Raw genomic sequence first — 24,775 nt, forward strand, 5'->3', positions numbered from 1 at the left:
CTGCACCCCGCGTACACGGGCTCTTGCTTCATGCACTTGTGGAATTCAAATGGTTTCGTGACGAATTGTCGCTCATAATGTCTAAAGTAGTCTACCTTGAATTGCGGAGGAAGTGATTCTCCCTTAAATATTAGCATATATAGTGGTATGGGCAACAGGTGAGATACATCGGTGAGGACATCATGAGTAGCTAGATTCACTAGAACAGAAAAGTCCGAGCTGGGGATACATGTCTTAACTTTCAACATGACTAAAGTATCCAGGTACCTGTGACGCACTTCCATAAACAGTGGGGCTCGCTTAGCGTACATAAAACTTTCAGAGAGTAATTAAAATGCATCTTGCTGGCCAGCGTTTTACATTAGTGCAGGATAGGAAATACACAGAGTAATATTATCCATTTATTATGCCTGGTTGTTTTTTTTATTAAGGAAACAACGCTGGTGCATTCGGAAGCTCTTACGACTGAGCTGATGTGTCTTTCTTGGCGTCTTCCAAGATCATCGCTGCTCCTTTGGCGGCCATCATCATGACAGCCGCGTTAGTATTTCCCGCGGTAATCTTGGGCATCGCCGATGCATCAATGACTCGCAAGCCTTGTACTCCACCTCTTACCCTGCGCACGAGGAGAAGACATTACGCAGAGTAAATTTGTCTTACAATCATCAGAACCTCATACATGATTAGCCCAGTGAAGTAGGTGTAGTGAGTTTAGGCCACGGTAGCCTTATGTTTACCCTGGTGTTAGGCGGCCTAGAAAAGGACGCATACACAAGGAGTAGATACCTGACCCATGTATCGACCAACGTAGGCTCGCAAAGAAAATTTCACGGCTTTTTGTGTCACCATATAAACAAAACTCCCAATGAAGAGTGACCGCCATCATGGTGGCATCGCACCGCTCATCAACCTTCTCCTCTAACTACAACCTGAACTCCTCTTTCTGTTGATAGAAGGCGAAGCTGAACAAATTTATTTCTGCACCAACACTAAACAAATTAAGCCATGGAATTTTGAGCCTGTAATAAATCTGTCAAAAGCCTCAGTACTGATTGTATTATGTAGACGTTACATTCAGATGAATTTAGGCCGTAGAACTTTCAATTAAACACTGAAGGCATAATGCGCATCTTTCAATGCTTCGATCCATTTATAATTTAGGTACGTGCGGCGTCTGCGATACCAAAAGCGGGCACCATGTGATGAGCAAAATGAGAGTGCAATGACCGAGGTACGAGTACTGAAAGAGAAGGAGGTTTGTTGAGAAAAAAAAGGTGTTTGTTGGCTTCTCATGATACGAGGTACGAGTATGTACGTTATATAGTCCAATTTTAATGCAGTAATTATGAACAGTCCTCAGTCGTATACATTACCATTTGTCACAAAGGCTAGCTCATCGATCGGTACAACAAGAACATCTACTATCTTCAATTAGTGTTAAGGTTGTAAATTTGATGGTGCCGAGTCTAGCATGCTGGCACATGGAAATTTATTGTAGACCTCATTGAGCAGTACAATTCCTGTGCTCCAAACTCTCCGAAGGAACCAACGGAATGATTAAAAGTTTCCGTACGATTCTAACCACATCAAGGAAAGAAAATGAACGCCCGCTTTTTAGTAAGAGCCGCAGAGGAGACAGCGCCATATGTAGGCAGTGTGTGGAAAACTGTGCGTCCCATGATCGACTAGTCGGAGCTGCGGCTTCGGTGATCTTTAAGAAAGGTGAGCTGACATACGAGAGACAGGAGTTCTTGTTTGTATACATGCTTGATGTGGATGCTGAAGCTATTGCGGTAGTGCCAATTAAAGATAACTGTCCTCCAAGCAACTACTCGAAATCAACAGTTTACACACAAATGATCTACGGGACCGCAGATGAAAAGGTTCACTAAACTTGTTCTCGACAAATCACGCCCTTTCTCACTTGCATGGTAAATAAAAGTTTCGAAATGCTCGCCTATGTGCAGAAAAATATTGTCAATATGACAAGCAATATACAATCAATGAAATACGCTTAAATTTAAGTATGACGCGCTAATAAAGAACTTGTACAGCGCGCACAGTTGCGCTATTACTATGCAACCATCGAAGCTCGGAAGCGGTCACTCGAGTGCCTTCGTAGCGGTGACGTCTTGAACAAGAACCGGTGCAGGCGACTCCGTGGAGTGCCGCCACCAAGCCAGGTCAGTATGTGCAGTAGGTAATGGACATGTTATTGTTGCTTGGCCAGAATAGTCTTCAGGAAAATAGGATGTCCCACAGGCAGTGTGCATCAGCGCGAAGCACTCGGTCGTTCATAATTTTTTTTTTTTTGGGGGGGGGGGCATCTACTGCTTACGTTAGCAGTATGTATGCAGCCCAAGAATTACCGCAGGATTGGATGTCATTGCACGATTGTACTTGATTGCTTAACTATTTAGTGTATGTCTTCAGAGCCGCCTTAAATGCTTCTAATCCTTTGTCTTTCTAGAACATTCTACTTCTATGAAAAACCAAGAAGTAGCTCTGTGGTTAGCGTGTCCGACTACCGATCGCACATTGTTTCACTGACATATGCGTTTGAAACCGAGTGGACTTCTCGCGTAGATGTTTTCATTTTTTCGTCGCTTCGACAATGGCGATGTTAGACAAGACGAGCTCGCCTGACGTCGACAAAAATCGTCTTTGTGTGTCGCCGATGACAACTGCTGTCGTCAGCGCATATGAAATAACGGACGGACGGACGAGGCGAAGAGAGTTTGGAGCAATTATTGCTGCCGCAATATTTTATGTCGTTCTAAAACAGACTATTGTGGTCAGCAGCCTTAAATTTTATGAGAGCGCATACGTAGCTTCAAATTAAAGAATGCGTTATTGCGCGTTGTATATTTCCAGCTTGGAAACTGCCTATCTCGTGCCTATCCCAACTGTTTGTGAATAATGGTACATGCCACGCAGCGATCGATACCTATCGCGCAATTTTTCACAGAAGCAATAGCAAACACTTGCGCAACAGATGAATACCAGTGTAACTCACTCGCTAGAACTAAAATGTAATCCTACCTCACGAAATAATGAGTCAAAGCAAAAGAAAAGACAGAATCACCTCATCCTCGCATCAAGGACGGACTTGTCATTGTTTCCCATGGCACAAGTGCAGCAGACGTGTTGACCTGGAAAGGCGGTCTGCTGAATCATGCATCGCACGTAGGGCTCGCTCCACACGTCGAACTGTTTGCAACGTGGGTACTTCCTTTCCCACAACTTGGCGCCAATTTTCTTCATCGCCGCTGTGTCGAATAACGTTTTTATTTTCAATGTACCTGGTAACGTAAAACGAACACAATCAAATTCGCAGGTACATAGCTCGCATTGCGAAAGTGCACTCTCTTGCACCTAGCTGCTTAGTCTAGCTACTTTCCCTAAGCATATTATTCCCACAGGTCTTGTAACTACCAAAGCAACAAATAAACAGGATTGCATTTAAAAGTCTTGCACTCAATTAGATGGTCAGATTGCGCTGCTTCTGATGGTTAATATAGTGGTCTTGTAGGCAATTTTTCGCCCTCGTCATTCATGTCCCCATTGCCTTCACGTTCTCTGTAAAGTAACAATGGTTTAACATAGCGCTCCCATGCCATATCCAGTGTGTGTGAGGGTAAACATGCAAGGCTGAGTCAAGAAGAATAGTTCTTTGATTCACCCCGTTTTTCCGTAGGCCCTATTTTGGATCAAGCTCGCGCTCGTGGAGAAGAGTGTGCGTCTCCTCCTTTGTCCTGGCTGTGGCTGTACGTGGCTGTCCGTGCGGCTGAAAGCATACACGGCCTGCGCGCCGTATCTTACTGGTGATCTGCAGCGGGTTCACAGGCTAAGAACGAACCAAGATGGTAGGTAGCTTCGTGCACATTGTCTTCGCACGTGCCTGGTGGCGTTATGGGCGCAATCTTAAGTTTCAGAGATAAAAATTATGGGGGTTTAGGTGCCAAACCCACGATCTGATTATGACGCGCGCCGCAGTATGGGGACACGGAGTAATTTGAACCACCTTAGGTTCATTAACGTGCACTCCACTCTAAGTACACGTGTGTTTTCGCATTTAGCCCCCGTCAAAATGTGGCCGCCGTGGCCGGGATTCGATCCCTCGAGCTCGTGTTTAGCAGCTCAACACTTTAGCTACTAAGCAACCATGGCGAAGATGCTGCGAACGGAGAAGCAGCGCGAATTGTTTGCTAGTCGCTGCCGGCGCTATTCATCAGGGCAGCGCCGCGACAGCGAGTGCTCGTAGTCAGTGAACGAGATCTCTTTGTGTTTATCTGTCTGCACGTGACACCGTCTCTTAAGTTAACTATAGCCGAATTTACGGGGCCGCAAAAACGAGGAGTCATCATTCTTGTAGTTGTTTAATACCTTTCTATTGTTATCAGTGCTTCGCCTTTCGAGTGAAAGTGCGACTTTTTTATGTGTACGCCAATTAAGGCACGATCACACTAGAGGACAAATTCGCGAGGTGCACTGCCGGAAGGAAAGCGTGTGCCGCGGAAGCTACTGCGCGGCAACATTCTTGTGCCGCGTAAGGGATGGGTGCCTGAGCTATCTTATGCGGTTAGCCGCGCGCCGGGGAAGCAGGAGCCGAATGATAGTGTTTGCATCCGTCGCCAGCGCCCTATTTAACGGGCCGTGTCATAGTGTCCCGCCGGACACCTCCCAGACAGCGCCCAGCGGTGAAACGATTAAAATACTTTGTATGGTAAGTTAACTCAGGCCTCATCAAAGACTGAACAACTTACAAAAAGAACGAGATGATTTTAGCTAAAATCGAATACCATACGCAGCAGCTAGCAGAAATCTTCGCCCTAAGCTACCTCTTTTCTAACGAATTTCCCCAGGCAACCACTATATCGAAAGTGTCCTTGGGAGTAAAGAATAAAACTGGTAAAGTAAACCATTCTTATAAAACAAAGCGTGATTTAAGCCCCACACATAGGAGGTGAGGCCGAAATTTCGTACTTTAAGGAATCTACATTTCTGCATGAAGCAACTAGCAACAGTTCGGCATGCGCACTGTCGCGCATAAAATAGAGGCAAGCACTTGAGGGGCGTGACAGCAGATGCGGCAATTTTACCTGGTCACATACAACCAATAAAATCAGCCCTTGTAAGCCTCGGCAGCTTTACCACACAGCGTGATGCACTCAAACAGTCCTGCACCCAACATAGAGCAACACGGCAAAAAAGCGGGGAACAACGGAAGCGGTAGACGGCGTGTACAACCTCCGTCTTTAACCCGAAAGCTGCACGACGAAAAAAAAAAAAAAACCTTAACCCGAAACATAGGGAGGCCGTGGTTAACTTCATCGCTTACCCGTGCAAAAATGTTCAAGTTCAATGTACCCTGAAATGACACAATAAAGTGCGAGAGCAAGAAATAATCCGCCGAACAGTTGCGATCCAATGCTGTCATTGTTCCCACTAATGAAGCCTCAAGGAGAATGTTTAGAGCCGTGTCGCTGCGAGTGTTTACAGGTATGCAGGCACACCACTGTGCACAATTATTCTGGAAGATTCGCTGAAGCTTTGGCCACAACGCCCATGAAACGGCTGTTAGTTATTTCACTCTGTAAACGTGAATAAAACAGAGGATCACGAGCACCGACGCTGTACACTACGGCTGACGGCTTTCCCGAGCGCACTTAGCAAAGGCAGCCTCCAGTGGAGCGTCTGTGGGCATGAACTAAGCTGCATAACTCTGTGCATACATTGGTTGTAGCAAAAAGGGCAGTAAAGCGTCAAATTAAAGCTATCCATTTTTTATCTGGGCACTGGTATTTTCCTTCGGTCTCATCTTGCGCACCATCGGACTGCGACAACTACGGAGTCGATATTTGGCAAATCCTCAGTCACGCCAGGCGGGAAACGCGCGTCTAGCGTCTAGTCGAGACGCACCTACCCGAAAGGCAGTGATCAGGCTGCCGTGAGCAAACAGCTGGTAGCTGCTATGGCGTTGCGTGTGCAGGTGTTGATTCACATTCTCCGTATTAACATGGCAAGCTGGGCGAGTTGGTGATTGAGCATGTTCCTATGGGTGGGCAGTGCAACCCGGGCGAAGGACGAGGGGAAGTACACAATACGAGCACAATTCCATCCCGTACACTTGTTGCAGATATGTTAAAGATAAAGATATGTTCGGCAAATATGTATGTGAATGATATGTCATGCTGCCTTGAACTGTAGGGGCGCAGAGGCTCTGTCAGGCATTTTGCCTTTACCTCTGCCCCCTACACGGAGAGAATTCGTGAAACAAACAATAAAGAAAGAAAGAAAGAAAGAAAGAAAGAAAGAAAGAAAGAAAGAAAGAAAGAAAGAAAGAAAGAAAGAAAGAAAGAAAGAAAGAAAGAAAGAAAGAAGTCCAACGCGACGCAAGCTTGCTATAGCTTTCAATGTTTCGCCCTTCGGGCTAAACTGGCATTTTGCCTTTGTAGCGTAAAACAAATATAAATTTTGTAATAATCACCCGAATTGTATATTTCAGGTTTAAATACCGACTGAAGCGTACTCTATTTTCTAGGACTTGCATTTTTTTTTGCAAATATCGCATCCATGTATCACAACAAAATATTCCTGAATTTATCTATGCTTCGCTACGTATTAGGATTCTTGAGCAGTAATTTCTGTAAATTGATCCCCTGCTTTCTATTGATGTCTCTAGTGTATACTACATGCGCCAAACTCTGATGCATATTTAGAACAAATGCTTACCGTAAACCAATCGATTAAGGTCGTCGTCTCGGCCGAGCATGTTAGGATTGATGGACGGTGCACCATTGGGGTCAGTAGCGTTAAGGTAGACTGCACCTCGAGCCTCAGGTTGCACCATGGCCAGGGCACACAAAAACCCCGATTTTTCAATCATCGGTTTATAGTACTGTTCGTATATCTGTCGGAGACATAGAACAGGCAGAATACAATCAGGAAATCACATTCTGTACTCGTAAAATTAACAAGAATTCTAATGCGTAAGCATTCTTTTGCAAGCACCCCAGCAAAATCTTTCTGCGACGCGAAGAGCCTTGTATCTGCCCAAAATTCAGTAATTTGCGAAGCTAGGACAGTCATTCGTTATAATAGTCTAAATGTAGATGACCGGCAACCTTATAAGTGTTAAGAAACAATTAAAAAGATTGATCGGAGAGAATTCTATTAAGATCACATTTAGTGTATTTATACATACCCCTAAGGATACATAGCTCTCCATAGAATATACATGGGGAAGCCTATAGTAGAGGCGGGCCAAATAATGTTTGGGTCTGGGCCAACTTGATGTTTAGGTGTGGGCCAAGAGAAATTTGAGACTGGGCCATCTTGAAGTTTAGCTGTGGGCCAATTGAAATTTGAGGGTGGCCCATCTTGAAATTTTGGCATGGGTCAACATAAATTTGGAGGTAAGTGGGCCAAATGAAAATCTGGGGATGGGCCAAGTTAAATTTTTGAGTGCGCCAACATAAATTTGGGAGTGGGCCAACATGAAATTTAGGGGTGGCCTAACTGAAACTTGGGTGTGGACGAACTTGAAATTTGTGGGTGGGCCTAATTAAAATTTGCACATACCTAGACTAATTCAGTGGAGTTTCTGAATAGTTTTTGCTTCAAGCTATCAGAATCGAATACATTAATGAAACAGCCATTTTTCAAAATGGTTGAAGCATTGTTATGAAAAATAAAAATAATATAAATTATGGGGTTTTTCATGCCAAACGCACGTTCTGATTATGAGGTACGCCATTGTAGTGGAGGAACCCGGCAAATTTTGACCAACTGAGGTTCTTTAGCGTGAACCTAAAAGTATGCGGGTGTTTTCACTTTTCAGGCGCATCGAAGACCAGCCGTCGCATTTTTGTGTGATTTCCTTTAAAAGCGAAGTTTTCTTTTTCTACCATCCTGGGTTGAGCTTGTATTCTTCTGCGGGACTGGTGGGTATTCTGACTTATATATTTGTAGACATATCTACGAAGGTTAGTAGTGCACCTAATATAAGTGCCAGCAAACGAATTTATGTGACTCCTGTAAGCTGACCCACAAAGTAGCTATAGTAGGGGAACCTGAATAGCCGAAAACTTGTAGCTCCTGTAGGGGCCTAACAAATTATTATTGCGTGCCAATCATTATCTCTTGTGGAAAAAGAATGAGAAGGTGCCTGTCAGGAAAGAAAATGGTGAACAAATTTACTGCATCAAGGAAGAGTTGCCTCGATAAGGTACCAACCCAAAGTTCATGAAGTCAAAACTACGTTTTCCCTAAGCTCAAGGCCACAAGACTCGTAGACTAGTCAGAGATTATAAAGGTGATAACTTCCTCGACGCAATACGTGACCGTTATTTTAAGAAGGCTGAAAGCATCCAGCACGCCGAGTACGACGGCGTCACAAACGAGAAACTGGACGCGGAATTTAGCGAATCGGAAATTCGGATAGTCCTGTTCGAACTCAACACTCGATCGGCGCCCGGCCCAGACCGGGTTACCAACAAGACTCTCCGCAACCTAGACGACGAATCAATCTCCAGACTCGCGGCCTACGTCAATGAGTGCTGGCGAGAGGGTTCGATTCCCGAAGCGTGGAAACGGGCCCGCGTTATCATGATTCCTAAACGTGGCAAGCAAGTTACGCTCGATAATCTAAGACCGATTTCGCTTACGTCTTGCGTCGACAAAGTCATGGAACACGCAGTTCTCACCCGCGTGACAGACTTTTTCGAAGATCATGACGCGTTCCCGCACACCATGCTAGGATTCCGCCGCAACCTCTCCGCACAGGACGTATTGCTTCAGCTTAAACACCAGATCGTAGACGACACTACCAGCTCCACTAAGGCAATTCTAGGCTTAGATATTAAAAAGGCCTTTGACACCGTTAAGCATGAATCGATCTTAAAAACAATTAGAACATTAGGACTAGGCCAAAGAATGTATAATTACGTTAGAGATTTCCTCGCGGGCAGGCGCGCATGCGTCGTCGTCGGCGACGAGGAATCGCCGGAATTTGAGACGGGTCCGTGCGGCACGCCGCAAGGATCCGTCATATCACCATTGCTCTTTAATTTAGTTCTACTTGGTCTACCCGAGAAATTAACAGAAATAGAAGGATTATATCACAGTCTCTACGCGGATGACATCACCCTCTGGGTTGCCGGGGGAGGATGTGACGGTCACGTCGAGCGAACGCTACAGGCAGGAGTAGATGCGGTTCAGAATTACTTGCGTGGAACGGGCCTCGAGTGCTCGGCTACCAAGTCCGAACTCTTACTCTACAAACCCACAAGGAGAGGTCGTAAAACCTTGCTCGAAGAGGAAAGGGATTATTCCAAAATACGCATCACATTGGCAGATGGTACTCCCGTACCGCACGTAGAGAAAATTAGAATCCTAGGGTTACACCTGCAGGCAAACGGCCATAACGGAGAGACGGTGCGAATACTTCGTCGTTCGGTAGATGACACGATCCGACTCTTGCATCGCATCACGAATAGACGCAATGGTATGCGTGAAGAGTGCGCGATCCATCTCGTGCAGGCGTACGCGATAAGCCGCATAACGTATGTTGCCCCCTACCTGAGGTGGATCGGGTCTGAAAAAAAACAAACTCGAATGCATGATCCGAAAGGCTTTCAAGAGGGCGGTCGGCGTTCCACTCAACGCGAGCACCGACAAGTTTCTAGAGCTCGGAGTTCACAACTCCCTTAACGAGTTAATCGAGGCGCACGACATTGCACAATACGAACGATTATCGAGGTCAAAGGCAGGTCGATGCATCCTCGAGTCGCTCAGCATCGCGTACCACACGCAGCATGGAGAAAAGACGGCGGTTCCCGCCTCTGTTCGCGACCGCCTGATCATCCCGCCGCTTCCCAAGAACATGCACCCTACGCACCACACCGGGAGACGCAACAAACGAGCAAGCGACCTACAGAAGAAGTTTGGTAACAGCAACGAGGCGGTATACGTAGACGCGGCTCCATATGGAGGAGGGAGTAGCGCACACGCGATAGCGGTTGTAGACCGCTTGGGTAAGTGCCTCGCGAGCGCCACGGTGACCACGGGACACACGGAGGCGGCCGAAGAAGCCGCGATAGCCCTAGCACTCGTCGCGGTGCCGAACGCTGCGATCGTGATCAGCGACTCGCAGGCGGCAATCCGCGGCTTCGCGCGCGGTCGTGTCTCGCGGGAAGCGGCCCGCATACTCCAAATTTCTGACGACGGCGACTCGTCATCGCCCTCGGAACGCCAAAATTCTACGGTCTTCCTCCTCTGGACCCCGGCACATACCGATGTTCCGCTCGCGGGCAACGAGGCGGCCCACGCCACGGCTCGAGGTCTCACACGCCGAGCCGTAGCTGATTATGTGGCCGCCTCCGCCCCCGAGAGCGGGGCATCGGATCTGCCGGATCGGGACACTACAACAGAAACACAACAAGAAGCACACTGGGCGTGGGGCGATCGCCTAACCACGTTCAGAGACCTCACCCAACACTACAGACTCGAAAGACGCACATTCCCGCCACCGCACGACAAATTGAACAGGAACGAGGCCGTAACGTTACGCTTGCTCCAAACACACACCTACCCTAGCCCCGCTATCTTACACCACTGCTATCCGCGTTTATATTCAACAGACGCGTGTAAAACATGCGGACAGAGAGCAACGCTGCGACACATGCTCTGGGAGTGTGCCGGCAACAACGGCAATCAGACCAGCTCCGTTAGCGACGCGTCCATAATCGCGGCCGTTGCCAGGGTGGGAGAAGGCTCGAGCTCGCTTCTTCCCGACGCCGCCCCGGATGCGGGAGCCGCCGGGGACCTTCTCCGTAGGCGTCGCCGCCGCTGGGAGGCGGCTATCAGAAGTTCAGAGCTGGCAGACCAGCTCTGGGCCGTCCGGCAAGCCGAAGATGCCGCTCGTGTCCAAGGACTTCGAGCCGTCACCTGAGGCCACCACAGCAAGCACTGCCGGACTAATGATGATGATGATGATGATGTCCTGGATGAGTTTGGCGCTTACCCACTCGCGGGGATTGGCCAAGAGTCGGGCAGACTTTGCTTATGTGTTCAGAAAAGGAGGTAAAAATCTAAAATTTATTATTACAGTTTCTTCTTCTTCTTCCCTAAGCTTGCACGTATGGGCTACCGTCGTGTTTTCTACCAGATAAACTGAGTGTTACCACTAGAACGCCAAATTTGTTTTGATCATGACATTGCGATGCTCACAGAAACGTGACCGACAGAAAACGAGGCCTTTTTATTGCTCCATTATCACAAATTTTCTGTAATCGCACTAGCGCACGTTTGATGTTGAATTCATGTTTGTAGAATGAGTGAATGCAATGTGAAATTTTTGCGGAGTTTCGTACATGTTGTAATTATTCTGGAATATTATGACATTGTCTCTGTAGTTTCTGGTGACACAGTCCTCTCTTTATTGCACTGGCGACCAGATGACAATATCTGAAATTTTTTACTTCCAAGTTATCTAGTTAAAAGAGTATTTCATTTTGTTCTCGTAGACTCTCATTCAAACATTCTTGGACTTGATGTAAACATCAACACATTCAGTTATAGCGCTGCGGTAAAATACTTTGAAGTTAACTCGAGGAGTGACAACTGTAGAAATGTGATTTCAAGGCAGACCCACCTGGCATGCACTTCGCAAACACTTCTAGGTTTATCCAACACAAACTGCTATATTCTTTGCCTAGACTTTTCAGGTTTTTGCAGGGTCTATAATGTTATAGCATGTGGCAGGATTTATTACGTTGCTCGCCATGGAAACGAAGTGGCTAGCGTTTAGCGCTGCTGAGCTGGAGGTTGCGAGTTCGACCTGTGCCACAGCGGTCATGTATCCATGTGGTGAAATACAAGAGTGCACATGTACATAGATATAGGTGCATGCTCAAGGCCTATGGGCTGTTAAAGATTATTATTAAGGTATGCAACAAACTATTTTCATTTGCGCCATGCGAAGTTCTAGAGAACTAGAAAACCATGGATACAGTGTGGTCTATTGTACCGCACCAGTAGTAACGCTAGTACATCGTTTATTCTTTTTTCGTAGACCGCTCTTTCACCTGATAACGACGGTAAACTTATCGCTCGGCGCAAGGGGCGCCTACACGCATATCCTAACATCCTCGATCGTTGAAGCCGATTTAATATGTTGCTCATGTTCTATTGTTCTGCCCGAGCGGGCAGAACGATAGAGCGCAGTCTTCTGTTACAAAGATGAGCCTGAGCCAAACCTGAAAATATGCAGAAGCTCCAACCTTAATCCCAACGAATCCAGAAACATTTTGGTTGGATATCCGACCGCCACCATCATACGAGTTTAAATTCATGCCGTTCAACCTTTCTTCGGCCACCGCAACACTTCAGCGTGTTATGGAAACCGTGTGGGCAGGGCTGAAATGGCAGACGTGTTTCGTTTATTCTGAGACCTCATTTTCGCCTCTAGTTTCGAAGAGTAACTTCAGATACTGCAGGTGGCACTGGAACATGCTCTCGAAGCGCTCGAACATGAACGTGCCGCTTTGCCCTCGAAGAACTGCTTCAACTTCGTCACGTTCACTAGCTGTGATGGCGTGCTTTCTTGCGGCACATGCCCAGTATGTTAAGCTGTCTGGTTTCACTTCATGAAATCGATGGTTTGAGGAGATCTTGGCTAGTAGGGAGAAAGCATGTTCAACTAATGAAAATTGTAATATGGCATGACCAAAAGTACCCGCCTAAAGCTTTTAAGACGTCTCAGCTTCTGTACGGCAGCCAAAACATATTAAAAGTGTTTAACCTATAGTGTTTATTGTGCCGTTTCCAGCAATTCTTTCATTCCAGCTTATGTATCTCCTTGTGAGAGAATTATTTTATTTCTCACGTTAGATTTCTGTCGCTACAGAACTCACTTAGTAATATATGAAATGTGTAGGCACTCACGGATTAAAATACTTTGAGTGGATAACACCCTAATGCACCCGCTCTTACCTTTGCAGAGACGTACGGGGACTGCGCAATTTGTTCATTCGGAAAGACAGCGGCGACCTCAAGCTCCAAGTCAGGGTAGCCTTCAACTCTTTTTCCTACATCGCTATGAGTAAAAAGCAGAGCTTCCAAGCCTCCAGGTATTGTCAGAAGTCCTGCAGTGCACGGAAAACATTATTCTCCTGGGTAAAATTTGATCACGTTATAAATCTCGCGCCAGGGTTTACTAAAACTTACCCGTTCTATTAGCCATGTACTCCTGAAAACTTTTCTTGAAGTCCTTTAGTCCAATAAGATCTTCCTTTGTTGTAACTACGATTCCGGCAAAAACAACGTGATCCTGCAGACCTTGTCCCACATTGAGGTCAGCCAGGACCGGGATCTATTGAACGAAAATGCACATATTGCTGCTCTTATGAGTTACTTGCAAATTTTAACATATGAATTTACGTTTTTATAAACGGTAGGCTATAGTACGACAACGTCACCTTTCTATGTTCTGCTCACCTGCAGTATTATTATTATTAATATGATCACATTATTTATGTCTGCTGTAGGATGGAGACCTCGCTCGCCTGGTCTCGCGCCTGCTATGTCCGTCTTACGGCTGAAATTTTTCTCGTTTTGTCACACACCCAGTTATTCATAAAAATAAATATAGAAACATATATATATATATATATATATATATATAGTAGGCAAAGAGGGTTTCTTCAGGCTACCTTTCAAACGTAAAGAACTTGAGTGGTGCTACAAGGTAAACAGAACAAGTATTTAATTTCGACAGTTTCGATCGGTGGACCGATCTTCGTCAGGGTTTACAAATATATATATATATATATATATATATATATATATATATATATATATATATATATATGCAGTACAGTTCTTGAAGGACCCAAGTGATAAATGAATACATAACTTTATGGTAATATTGGCTGTGATGTCGAACGGTTTTGATCGGTAGACCGACGTTCGCGCTTGTTGGGAGAGAAGGTGTCGCATTCTTTGATGTTTTCTTTGTAGGTATTTCTCGTTGACCTACCATTTACTGTGACCATCTGGTTCTTTTCATATTGTAAATATTTGCTGTACACACATACTCAGCATACTGTATTCCTTAACGACAAACAGTCCAGGAAGGCGTCAAATCTCACCAACGATAGGTTCATACATAAGCAGGTCACTTCAGGCCTCACAAAAGAAGTAATTGTAAAAGATCTGGCGCGAACTTACCTACCCATCAAGGAAGGTGATTCGCAAGGCATAAACGCGAAGGCGGGTTACACGGGGCTAGACAGGCCAGAATTAGGTGAAACTTTCACAATTTCGGAAATCAGACGCGTACTCTTCAACTGAAATGGAAGATCTGCACTTTGGCCAGGCAGGGTCACCAACTGCGGAACCTAGACGACAAGGCCATCGAAATCTTAACGGCAGAGATAAACGAGGTGTGGAGCTCGGGGCAAGTTCCGTTGGAATGGCGCACCGCCAAACCCCCTCATCCCCAAACTGGGGAAAGCTCCGCACATAAATAACCTATGTTTCATCTCTCTAACATCGTGCATTTGGAAAGTGGCCGAACATGCAGTACAGAATAGAATCGTCGAACACATAGAAAACCACGATCTATTTAGGCATAGTCTAACAGGCTTTAGAAAGGGACTCTCCACACAGGACGCAATGCTCCTCCTGAAAAGATGTATATTCGAGAACGGGACGTGGGACTGTACTAGGAATCATTGCACTCGACCTCGCTGAGCCCTTTGATAAGGTGGTTCACGAATACACGTTGAACGAAGTTTCGTATCTGACCCTAGGGCGAAAATTCTTTTATTTCACTCTCCTGTTCCTATTGGATAGGAAAGCGTTTCTTCAACTGGGCACGATCTCGGGCGGTCCTTACAAACTGGGCAACTGCGGAACCCCTCAGGGCTCGGTCCTATCCCTGCTATTACTGAACATCGTCATGCATAAACCCTCCGAAAGGCTGGTCGAACTCCCCAAAAATAGGCCCCGCAATCGATGCGGACAACATCACAGTCTGGTCCCCGGGGGTTCTCTGACCAATCTAGAGCAATTTCTCTAGGCGACCATAGGTGTAACGGAAGAATTCCTTACATGCACGGGTCTTAAGCTTTCACCGACCAATTCCGAACTCCTCGTCTACAGACAGTGCAGGCAGGGCTTTAGGAACCTCGAGCCACTGGAAACGCTGCCAGTCAAAATTACGACACAAAAAGGGCGGCACCCTATTCCGAGGGTGAACTTGATCAAAATTTTAGGACTTTTATTCAACGTCAAAGGCTGTAATGCAAAAGCTCTAAACAAGCTAGGAGCGCAGGCGAAAAATATACGAAGACTGATCGCTAGAATCACAAGCAAAAGGGGAGGACTAAGGAGGACAACCCACTCAGGGTCTCCCAAGTTTTTTTCATAACTCATATTACTTACAACGCACCGTACCTCATATGGAGCAAATGAAAAAGAACAAGCTCGACACGCTCATCAAGTCCGGAGTGAAAAGAATACTCGGTATTCCACAGCCCGCTAGCACAGTAAAACTACTCGAACTCGGAATTAACAATGCTACAGACGAATTATACGAAGCAAAGTTTATTGCACAGATCTCCAGGCTTTCGTCAACTAAGCCGGGCATTAGGATTCTTGATGAAGCTGGTATGCTCTCTGTACAGGCACCGCTCGACAGACACCCCCTGCCTAAATTAGCCCGGGAAGGTGTAAAGGTTGAGCGCGTACCCAGGAACATCCACCCGATATATAACGAAGGTCGCAGAAGAGCGCGGGTTAGAACGACCCTTAAACGAATTGATCATTACTGGGTAGATGCATTCTTCGTCGACGTCGCCAAACATGGCAGGGGAGACAGGTTTGCAATCTCGGTTGTTGACGCGTGCGGAGCACTTATCTGCGCCGCGTCAATCTATACTAAACACGCGAATGAGGTGGAGGAAACCGCCATAGCCTTGGCTCTTCAAGCCGCAAATGGCCCCACGACCATTTTCTCCGACTCGCTCATGGCGGCCAGGACTTTTTCGCCCGCTCAAGTTTCTAAACACGCAGTTGGCATCATCAACAGATCCTTTCGCATTAGTACGGACGAAGAAACTCGAGGTCATAGCATAGCGTGGTTCCTGGCCCATGTGCACGATATAGTTAACCAAGCGGGTTAGCTATAATTCACGAACCGCGCCCGAGCTAACGGTTCGGGTCTCCCACAGGATCGCCCCTTCAACGATCCTCTTACTACCTATTACGAAAGAATAAAGGTGCCTAAAGTCGTAGGGAACAGCCCTTATTGAAGAAAACAGGATACAAAAGCCCCTGTGACTTGAAACTAAACCTTAATCTGCAATCCATAACGCAGCTAAGTTCTTAGGAATCTGGAAGCTGCTCTTAGGAAAACTTGTGCTAAGCTCACAAAGCCAAAATTTCTCGTTTCCTTCGCTATACCACACCATCGTACTCGCCCAAAGCAGTTCACTTCAATATTCAGTTATGAAACGAGCTGAAACACCTAAAACAATCACATACATCACGAAAATTACGTTTGCATCCGGCAAAACTCAGGAAAACCAAGGGGCGCAAGTACGAGACCCCAACCGTGATTGAAACAATACAGCGTTGTGAGACAAATGGGTAGTATGAAAACCACTGAGATCACGTCCATTTTAAATGAAAGTGATTGACTTTGGTTTGCAACACTTATCAAAGAACTGGGCAATGCATTGATCAGGTGTTTGATCGTGCGGCGCATGCACTACACGTTTCACTTTGACATGCAGCTTCGTTCTTGTGTACTATTCGGTTCTCTTCGGCCACGTAAGAGTCGCATCTCAAGCTTGGTGTTAATGTCTAAAATCCCGGTTCTGTGGCGCTTTGTGTTTGGGCTAACAGCCTGGAGAAGGCCAGGAGAGGAGAGGCACTTGCGAGGACTCGTTGTAGAGAGGGTTATCAACTTAGTTCGAGAGCACCGTGGCGTGCTGCGAGCGCTGACGGTGTGTGGGCCCATCACATTGTTAAGGGAAGGCTGTAAACACATTGGCGAGTGCCAGAGTAAGCTCTCCTGTATATTGTACCCGGTACGTCTCGGAAGGAACTTCGTAATTACTTCGACGGACATCTAAGAGACTATGGTAGTGGTGGAATAATGGATTTCGCTGTAAAGGTGAAGCGTAGTGTGCATTCCTGGAAAACACCCATTAGGGGAAAGAATGCAATTGTAAAAAAAATCACCCTTTCATCTGAGTCCATTAGTTCACTAAAACATCTTTTTCTGAAGGCGAAAGCGGTTGCGTTATAGACACAAGAAAACACCCGGAAGGTTGCAAATGTTCTTAGTGTGTAGCACTCATTTTATAATGAGGTTGTCAGCATATTCAATGAATCTCGGAACATGAACACTTACTTGGAATTGTTCCAGATGCCATTTCGGACCAATCCCCGAGAGCATAAGCAACTTAGGTGAACCAATCGCTCCCGCACAAACGACCACTTCACGTGACACATTAGCAGTTTTCTCAATGCCGTCTTTTATATACACTACACCAGTCACTCGTTTGTTCTGATCGAATATGATCTGGAAGTAGAAAAAGAAGATCGTACCTGAAGGCTACACACCTTGCATAAGCAGTCAACATGTAGACGACAAGTAGGGGCTTAAGAGTTTATAAGTATTCTCTGCATTGCTGAAAGTAACAGGCGTGCCACACTGACCTTGAAATTTATACCCTGCGCAGAGTAGGATGAATGACAAGAAACGTACACAGGATATGCGCTGTACTTTTCTTGCGTGTCATCGAATTGCAGCGAAGCACAAACTTTAAAAAGAACGCCCTCCAACTCGTTCAGTTTTCCATCTTACTGCTACGCGAAATTTCAAACCTTAATGCTGTACAACATAGCCATTAATAATAGAACGAATAGCTTAGTGGCGGTTTCGTTACGCAAGAGCGAATTTTGGGCTGGGGAGTCTTAAACGAAGCAATTCCTAATAAATTAAAGAGAACATGACGCGATCATACAAGTGTTTTCAGTTAGGTGAAGGTAACTGAAGGTATATGGCCTAACATGGTTATACATACACAAGCTGGTGCTCTCGGAGCGCACTTTAAGTTTAAGTTGTAATTAGAAATTGCTGCCTCGAAGCCCCTCTCACTGACAACAACTACCGTTTTGGCATCAATAGTGCGACGTCAAGAAATGTAGGATCATCGTTGGGTTGACTGAAACTACATCGAGCGTTTTGACGCGCAAGCTCTGGAGCCGTATCGTGTGCCAAGGCCGTCATCTGTGATTAGTGACCCCAATTCTTTCCTTCACAACATAAAAGCAGCCAACACCAAAAAACGCGTGCAGAAACTGTACACTTAGAAAATAGGATGATTTTCGTGGAACATATTTTCATGCGCCGTTGACGGCTCTGTATATTACTACAGAACTAAAGTGGATATATGATCTGTCAAATACAATGCTTGCCAAACTATAAGCGAATTAGTGAATGGGGAGATAGAGGTATGGAGAATATGTCGCTGCATACTAATGTACTATTCATGGGCAGAATAGAAGAATTTTCTTATTATTTTGATGTTAAAGTGTTTTTGCGTAATTAAGAAGGTTCAAATCGCATATTCCTGTGGCATTCCCATTATTTTGTTCATCGCCATTGGGACCTGTTGCTAGAAAAATATACTATCTTACACATCAACACCTGATCTTGTGCACATGAATGCCGCTAGTAACAGAGGATTTATTGAAAAAGACGGCGGGAACCATTCCAGCAGCATTTGCTTCGCTTGCTTTAATGCGAGAACTTCCATCCTTTGGAAAGTTTTTCCTACATCTAACTTTTTTCACGCAGACTTGTGTCATTGAGTATGTGCCGATGGTGATGTGCTGCTGTTTAACGACAAACAAAAAATCCTTAAAACGTATTGCAGTGCTGGTTACATCATTAATCTAGCGCGAAAAATGCAACGGATGACATCTAGAAGTGTAGGGGACAGAACGCTGGTCATCATCATCATCATAATAATAATCATCATCATCATCATCATCATCAGCCTGGTTGCGCCCACTGCAGGGCAAAGGCCTCTCCCATGCTTCTCCAAGAACCCCGGTCATGTACTAATTGTGGCCATGCCGTGCCTGCAAACTTCTCAATCTCATCCGCCCACCTAACTTTCTGCCGCCCCCTGCTACGCTTCTCTTCCCTTGGGATCCAGTCCGTAACCCTTAATGACCATCGGTTATCTTCCCTCCTCATTACATGTCCTGCCCATGCCCATTTCTTTTTCTTGATTTCAACTAAGATGTCATTAACTCGCGTTTGTTCCCTCACCCAATCTGCTCTTTTCTTATCCCTTAACGTTACACCTATCATTCGTCTTTCCATAGCTCGTTGTGTCGTCCTCAATTTGAGTAGAACCCTTTTCGTAAGCCTCCAGGTTTCTGCCCCGTAGGTGAGTACTGGTAAGACGCAGCTATTATATACTTTTCTCTTGAGGGATAATGGCAACCTGCTGTTCATGATTTGGCAATGCCTGCCAAACGCACCCCAGCCCATTCTTATTCTTCTGATTATTTCCGTCTCATGATCCGGATCCGCCGTAACTACCTGCCCTAAGTAGACGTATTCCCTTACGACTTCCAGTGCCTCGCTGCCTATTGTAAATTGCTGTTCTCTCCCGAGAACGCTGGTGCTTCTACTCAATTTCTACTACAAAGAAGCGCAGGGTTCTTGGGATGCGCCGAACCTCGCTGCACAGAAGCAACATTCATTTTTCCCCTTCCCCTTCCAATGCAAGAGATATCGGTATAAATCGATGGCCAGGTTAATTTCCAGGTAAGAACAAACTTTCTTGGTGCAAGCCAGGGAAGGGGTGCTATTACCGCCTTTTTTTTAAGCAAAGCGACCAAATATTTCGCTATTGACCTGCCTCTGGAGCCTCCTGAGCGCACGAGTGCTTTGAAAGTGCGCGGTGCACGAGCATCTACCGCCATGATTGGCCATATGGTCACCAGCCACTAAGGCTCTGTCAGTTGCCCTATCTTCCCTCAAGCGATCGTTCAAACACCGACCCGTTTGGTCAATATAGCAGTTGGCGCACATTAGGGGGATGACGTAAACTACAGCCACATGGAATCCTTCTTGTGGTCTAGTCCACACCAGTTCTGTCCCGTATACTACTTGCTGTCGTGCACTGACTTTCTCGCGCTGGATAATGATGACTCAAGCCTCACTCATGACCCGTTTCATCAGTAGCAATACGATGTGTTAATGCATAAGGAGTGTCGCTGCAATGCTAATCGCTTTAATCGACAGTTATCCTATCAGATGCTATAGGAGTCGGGCAAGGTAGCATGACGTCATGTTTCGAAATGCACGGGCTTTGTGTTATCTTGGGCGCCTTTGCCGAGCGGGCGAAAGCGAACACCTGCTACGTCGATAGCGTGTCAGGTGTCGCGTGAGGAATGAGGCATCGACGCGAGGCGTTCCTCGATGGGCATCGCCGGGTCGCAGGCACGCAGAGTTGGCACCCCAAAACTGCTGCTGGCTCGGGCAGCACGTACCACTATGGTACATTTCTCGCAGCACAGAACTCTAAGGACCACTTAGCGCCGTTCAATTCGACACTAATACGTTCGCACTCACAACTCATAAGGAGTGCTTAAGTGTCCTTACATTCTTATATGACTGCGCTCCATGTTGAGAAATACTCGACGCTCACCTTAGTCACAGTACTCCTTGTCAATATGTGAAGGTTGCTGCGCTGTCGCACTTGTGGGTTAAGAAAGCACGTGCTTGCATCCATTCTCACGCCACCAGCTGTGTTCGACTGCACTCGGGAATAACCTGCAGCAAAAAAATGAATTCGTGCTTATGAATGACATGTGCATAAAAAGAAAGCTTTTACAATCTCGCTCGTGTTATTCATGAAACCCATTTAGATCAGATTTATTCGTTGCGGCCCGTACAGACGCGTTATGGCGCCTACATATTGTTACGGTAAATAAGAAGCGTGCGTGTATTCACAGATGACTTTAATGCCTGAACCAGCAAGCGTAGAGCAGTGATAACACTAAACGCTTCTTCGTCGTCTCCAACGCCACCATCAGCATCCTCTCCTTCCCACATTACGGAGCGAAGGTCTATAGATGAAGAATAAGTGGAACCATGGATGAAGTTCGCCCTGCTCTCCCCAGCACTGTGGAGAGCAGGGGGGGGAACATGGTTAACTTCAAAAGTGTCCCGCGGCCGAAATCCATTTTTGCGTCCAGGTGCTCTCCTGATAATTGGTCTACTGATCTGACTGTGGAACTCGCAAACGCGGGAGCGGCGGCCATGGCCTGCAAAATGCCTCAAGAGGAAACATGATTCGTATACCTCATTCCACGTCTGAACCGATGAAGCCGTCAACGACGAAGCACTTAAGAGCCTGAACGGACCCGTAAATGTGCCCATTGGTATGCCTGTTCAAGCGGTCCCGCGGGTTGCAACACGACGACATCCTTCTTGCTTCCGGGATATTCCCCAATGATAAAGTGGTGTGTAATTTGGAAATCTTTGGCTAAAACCCTCGTGGACATAGCATGACAGCACGTGACACCAGTTACTGTGACTTCAGCAAAAATTTTGATGTAGTCAGCCACTCACTACTTCAGATCAAGCTTACGCACCTTGATGTTGAATCGTGGATTGTCTAATCTTGCGCAGTCAAACCTTGATAGATCATGTTATGTTAACGTCAATGTAGAAATGTTTTCTTCCTAAAGGACTTCTTCTTGGGCAAGTTGGTGCTCAGATTTCCTATGTATACTTTGTGGCGCAAAATACATTTCTTGAAAAGGGACAGAAGAAAGGAAGACAGTGAAGCACCAACACAGGAGCTTCACTGTCTTCCTTTCTTCTGTCTCTTTTCAAGAAATGTATTTTGCGCCACTAAGTATACCTATGTTTTCTTTCTACATGGCAGGTAGCGGCATCTATCAAAGATTAGTATTAGGACAACTCCTTTTTATTTACTATTAGTGATATTCTTTGTACTTTTAGAAATTGTCCGCTCCTTTTATACGGCGATAACGTAAAGATTTTTTAGGAAATTCTCACCATTGGTGACTGTCACAACGTATAGTCTGACCTGTCTTTTTCTAAATTGCGCAAAGATAGTAAACTTACCTTGAATGCTACTAAAACCAAAGTTATGACTTTCACACGCAGAACAACAAGTACTTCTTTTTCCTATTCTGTAGATTCTGTACCATTGTGCAAGATTTGTGAGCGCAATGATGTCGGTGTACTTTGTGATATTATCTTAGACTTTTCTGCTTACTCTAAACGCGATGTAATGGGGGCATGCGCTCTCTTGGTTTTGTTTGATGACTATTTAAGGAGTTTAATTATGCTACACCGTTCTGCAAGCTTAAGAAAGAAATCTGTTTTTGTCAACTCGAATAGGTCTCGATAGTCTGCAATGTCATTTCTAGATCCAACAGCGACATGATAGGTTGGGTACAAAATCGCTTCTAAACATATTATCACCGCTATGCATAGGCGGACCGAAAAGCGCGAAAACTTGCGCGTACGACAGTGCCTTGATTGCGCTCAAGATCTAATTCCTGTCACATGACTTACACGCTGGAAAAATGTAGATGGTTCTGCCAGCACCCCACTGGTGCGCATGACATCACCGAAGCACGACACAGCCTTGCGGGAAGCTTGCGACATATGTGTACCAGCCTCTAAATTGTCACAGAGAATTACAAAGAAAATATACAGACGCATTTCTCCATTTCTCCAGACGCATTAGATGTGCAGGCGGACAACCTTATACACTATTGGCGTTTTATATGAGGGAGAGAAGGGGAGAGGAGAGGGGCCTTTGTAAGCACTGGCATACGTTGAGAACATCACTCAAGAGTAGACTTCACACTGAGACCCACTCGCGAGTCAGACTGAGTGATCCCTGCTCAGTAAAATGTTAGTGAGTCCGAGTGACCCGAGCTGAGTAGAAATTTGGTCTGTGAGTGGCAGATACTCAAAGCAAGAAGCATGTTTCGTGAGTAAGCCTGAGTGTATTTCATTTATTTTTTCCGATCTATGCGACATCAACGTCGGAGACCGAGCAAGGCATCTCGTTTTCATACTGAAGCTCATCCGGAACAAATGTGCAGTAGGATGAACTATAGAGAACACGTATTTCTTTTTTTCAGTTAGACACGCTCGAAGAGGTACGCGAGACAGAAAGAGGGCAGCCGAACTGTACAATTTCTGCGGTTGCGAGCTCATTTACTGCGACAGCCGCCTTCCCCACGGGTGAAGACCACAATCTTATGTTGTAACCTGAACATGCGGCCCACATCAACTAAAGCGGAGACAATATTTGGCGGATTATTCGCCCAGCTAAATAGAATTTTAAGTAAATTTTCAGGGCTGCTATAGCGTAAACGCTGGTGAAAGGTGAAATCATAGTTATGATTAATGATTAAAGGAATGACTATGCATACTAAAATCCGAACAGATACTAAATCCTGGAAGAGGATGGACGTTTCCGCGACTGCGAAGTTTGCTTGCTGAGAAACCAGTGTGGGTTTTCATTGTAGCTTTGTGCTACATTTGTGCGGATAACATTTTCCGTATCATGAACCTTCCCTCACCTTGAGGGATTCCACAGTACAGATTTCTCATTAACTAAAGTCGTAAGAACCACTGACCCTACTTTTGCATGCCCATTTATTCCTCCATTAAGCGCGTTTGCGTACTACAGGGGGAATAGACTGGAAGTCTGTGGTTAAGAATACTATGGATTATATAAATAAGCCATGACTGTCTTTCTTGCGGTATGATACGTGTTTCAGTTGAGGCAACATAGGCTATCGCCTGCTAAAAGTTCAAGTAACGAGAGCATGTAATACTATTATCATGTGCACATTTGCAACCGTAGTACCTAAGCGCTTTACTTTAGGATCATTGTGTAGAGGAAAAAGGCCATTACTTCATCATCACTAAGTCGCGGGCACAGATGGTGCTTTTGTCGTACCCTGCAAGACGCAATCGTACTTAAATTCAGTCTTTCTCTGCGTACAGAGACTTATAACTTGGCAGTACGTTGGTCGATACGAACGGGAAGTGCCGTGCTTGAGAGAGCTCGTTCACCCATAGGATGGATAATCCATCAAATGTAAATCTGTGCTCTTTAGCAGTTATAAAGATTACAAATGTGGAATTTGTTGCCTAACTTTGACGTTTGCTTGGCTATGGCGCCCTCGCATTCGATCTACGTCATTCAGAAATAAAGTGAACAGGCTAAAGCCGCAATAGAGAAGGATGGCGATCTTTATTCATCCCATTTGACCATGGCGGAACGCGTGCGTATTCATTAGGAGCGCGAGCGCTGATAACACTTATATGGAATAGCTACCCTACCGCATAGCTTAAAAGTCGGTTACACATGCAAGCTTTGCAATGTAGGTTGTGCGTGTGGTTACGTCATTCCTGTGCCATAGTAACCATACACTTTCTGCAGCACGGACAGGACGTTTCACATACCCCACTGCGGCTGCGCGCGCGATACTGCAAACGTGGTATTTGGCCTACATGTACAAGCGACATTAGGAGTCCAAGTTGTGCGAACTTTTTCGTTACTTACCCATATGTTTTTCGCCGTTGTAGTCGATGTATTCGTATTTAGATTCATTGCAGGCTTCAAGAAAAGCATCGCTTATAGCCGTATGATATGTAGGATAGTTGACAGGTATT

General features: G+C 45.7%; 1 protein-coding gene across 2 annotated transcripts; it reads right to left on the reverse strand.

The window, feature by feature from the left end:
• Positions 1–401: 401 nt before the first annotated feature.
• On the reverse strand, positions 402–24,775 carry LOC135910334 (L-sorbose 1-dehydrogenase-like). 2 transcript variants are annotated; one of them, XM_065442366.1, is made up of 8 exons: positions 24,666–24,775; positions 20,748–20,872; positions 17,426–17,596; positions 13,231–13,375; positions 12,997–13,148; positions 6,736–6,913; positions 3,086–3,302; positions 402–616 (listed from the first exon to the last, which is right to left on the reverse strand). In XM_065442366.1, the coding sequence occupies exons 1-8, from the start codon at positions 24,667–24,669 to the stop codon at positions 460–462; spliced, it is 1,149 nt and encodes a 382-aa protein (XP_065298438.1). In that variant the 5' UTR covers positions 24,670–24,775; the 3' UTR covers positions 402–459. The 2 variants fall into 2 exon arrangements, with proteins under 2 accessions (XP_065298438.1, XP_070380353.1); XM_070524252.1 differs by lacking the exon at positions 24,666–24,775 and adding an exon at positions 21,404–21,514.

This window comes from Dermacentor albipictus, chromosome 8, assembly GCF_038994185.2.
Source record: "Dermacentor albipictus isolate Rhodes 1998 colony chromosome 8, USDA_Dalb.pri_finalv2, whole genome shotgun sequence".
NCBI lineage: Eukaryota > Metazoa > Arthropoda > Arachnida > Ixodida > Ixodidae > Dermacentor > Dermacentor albipictus.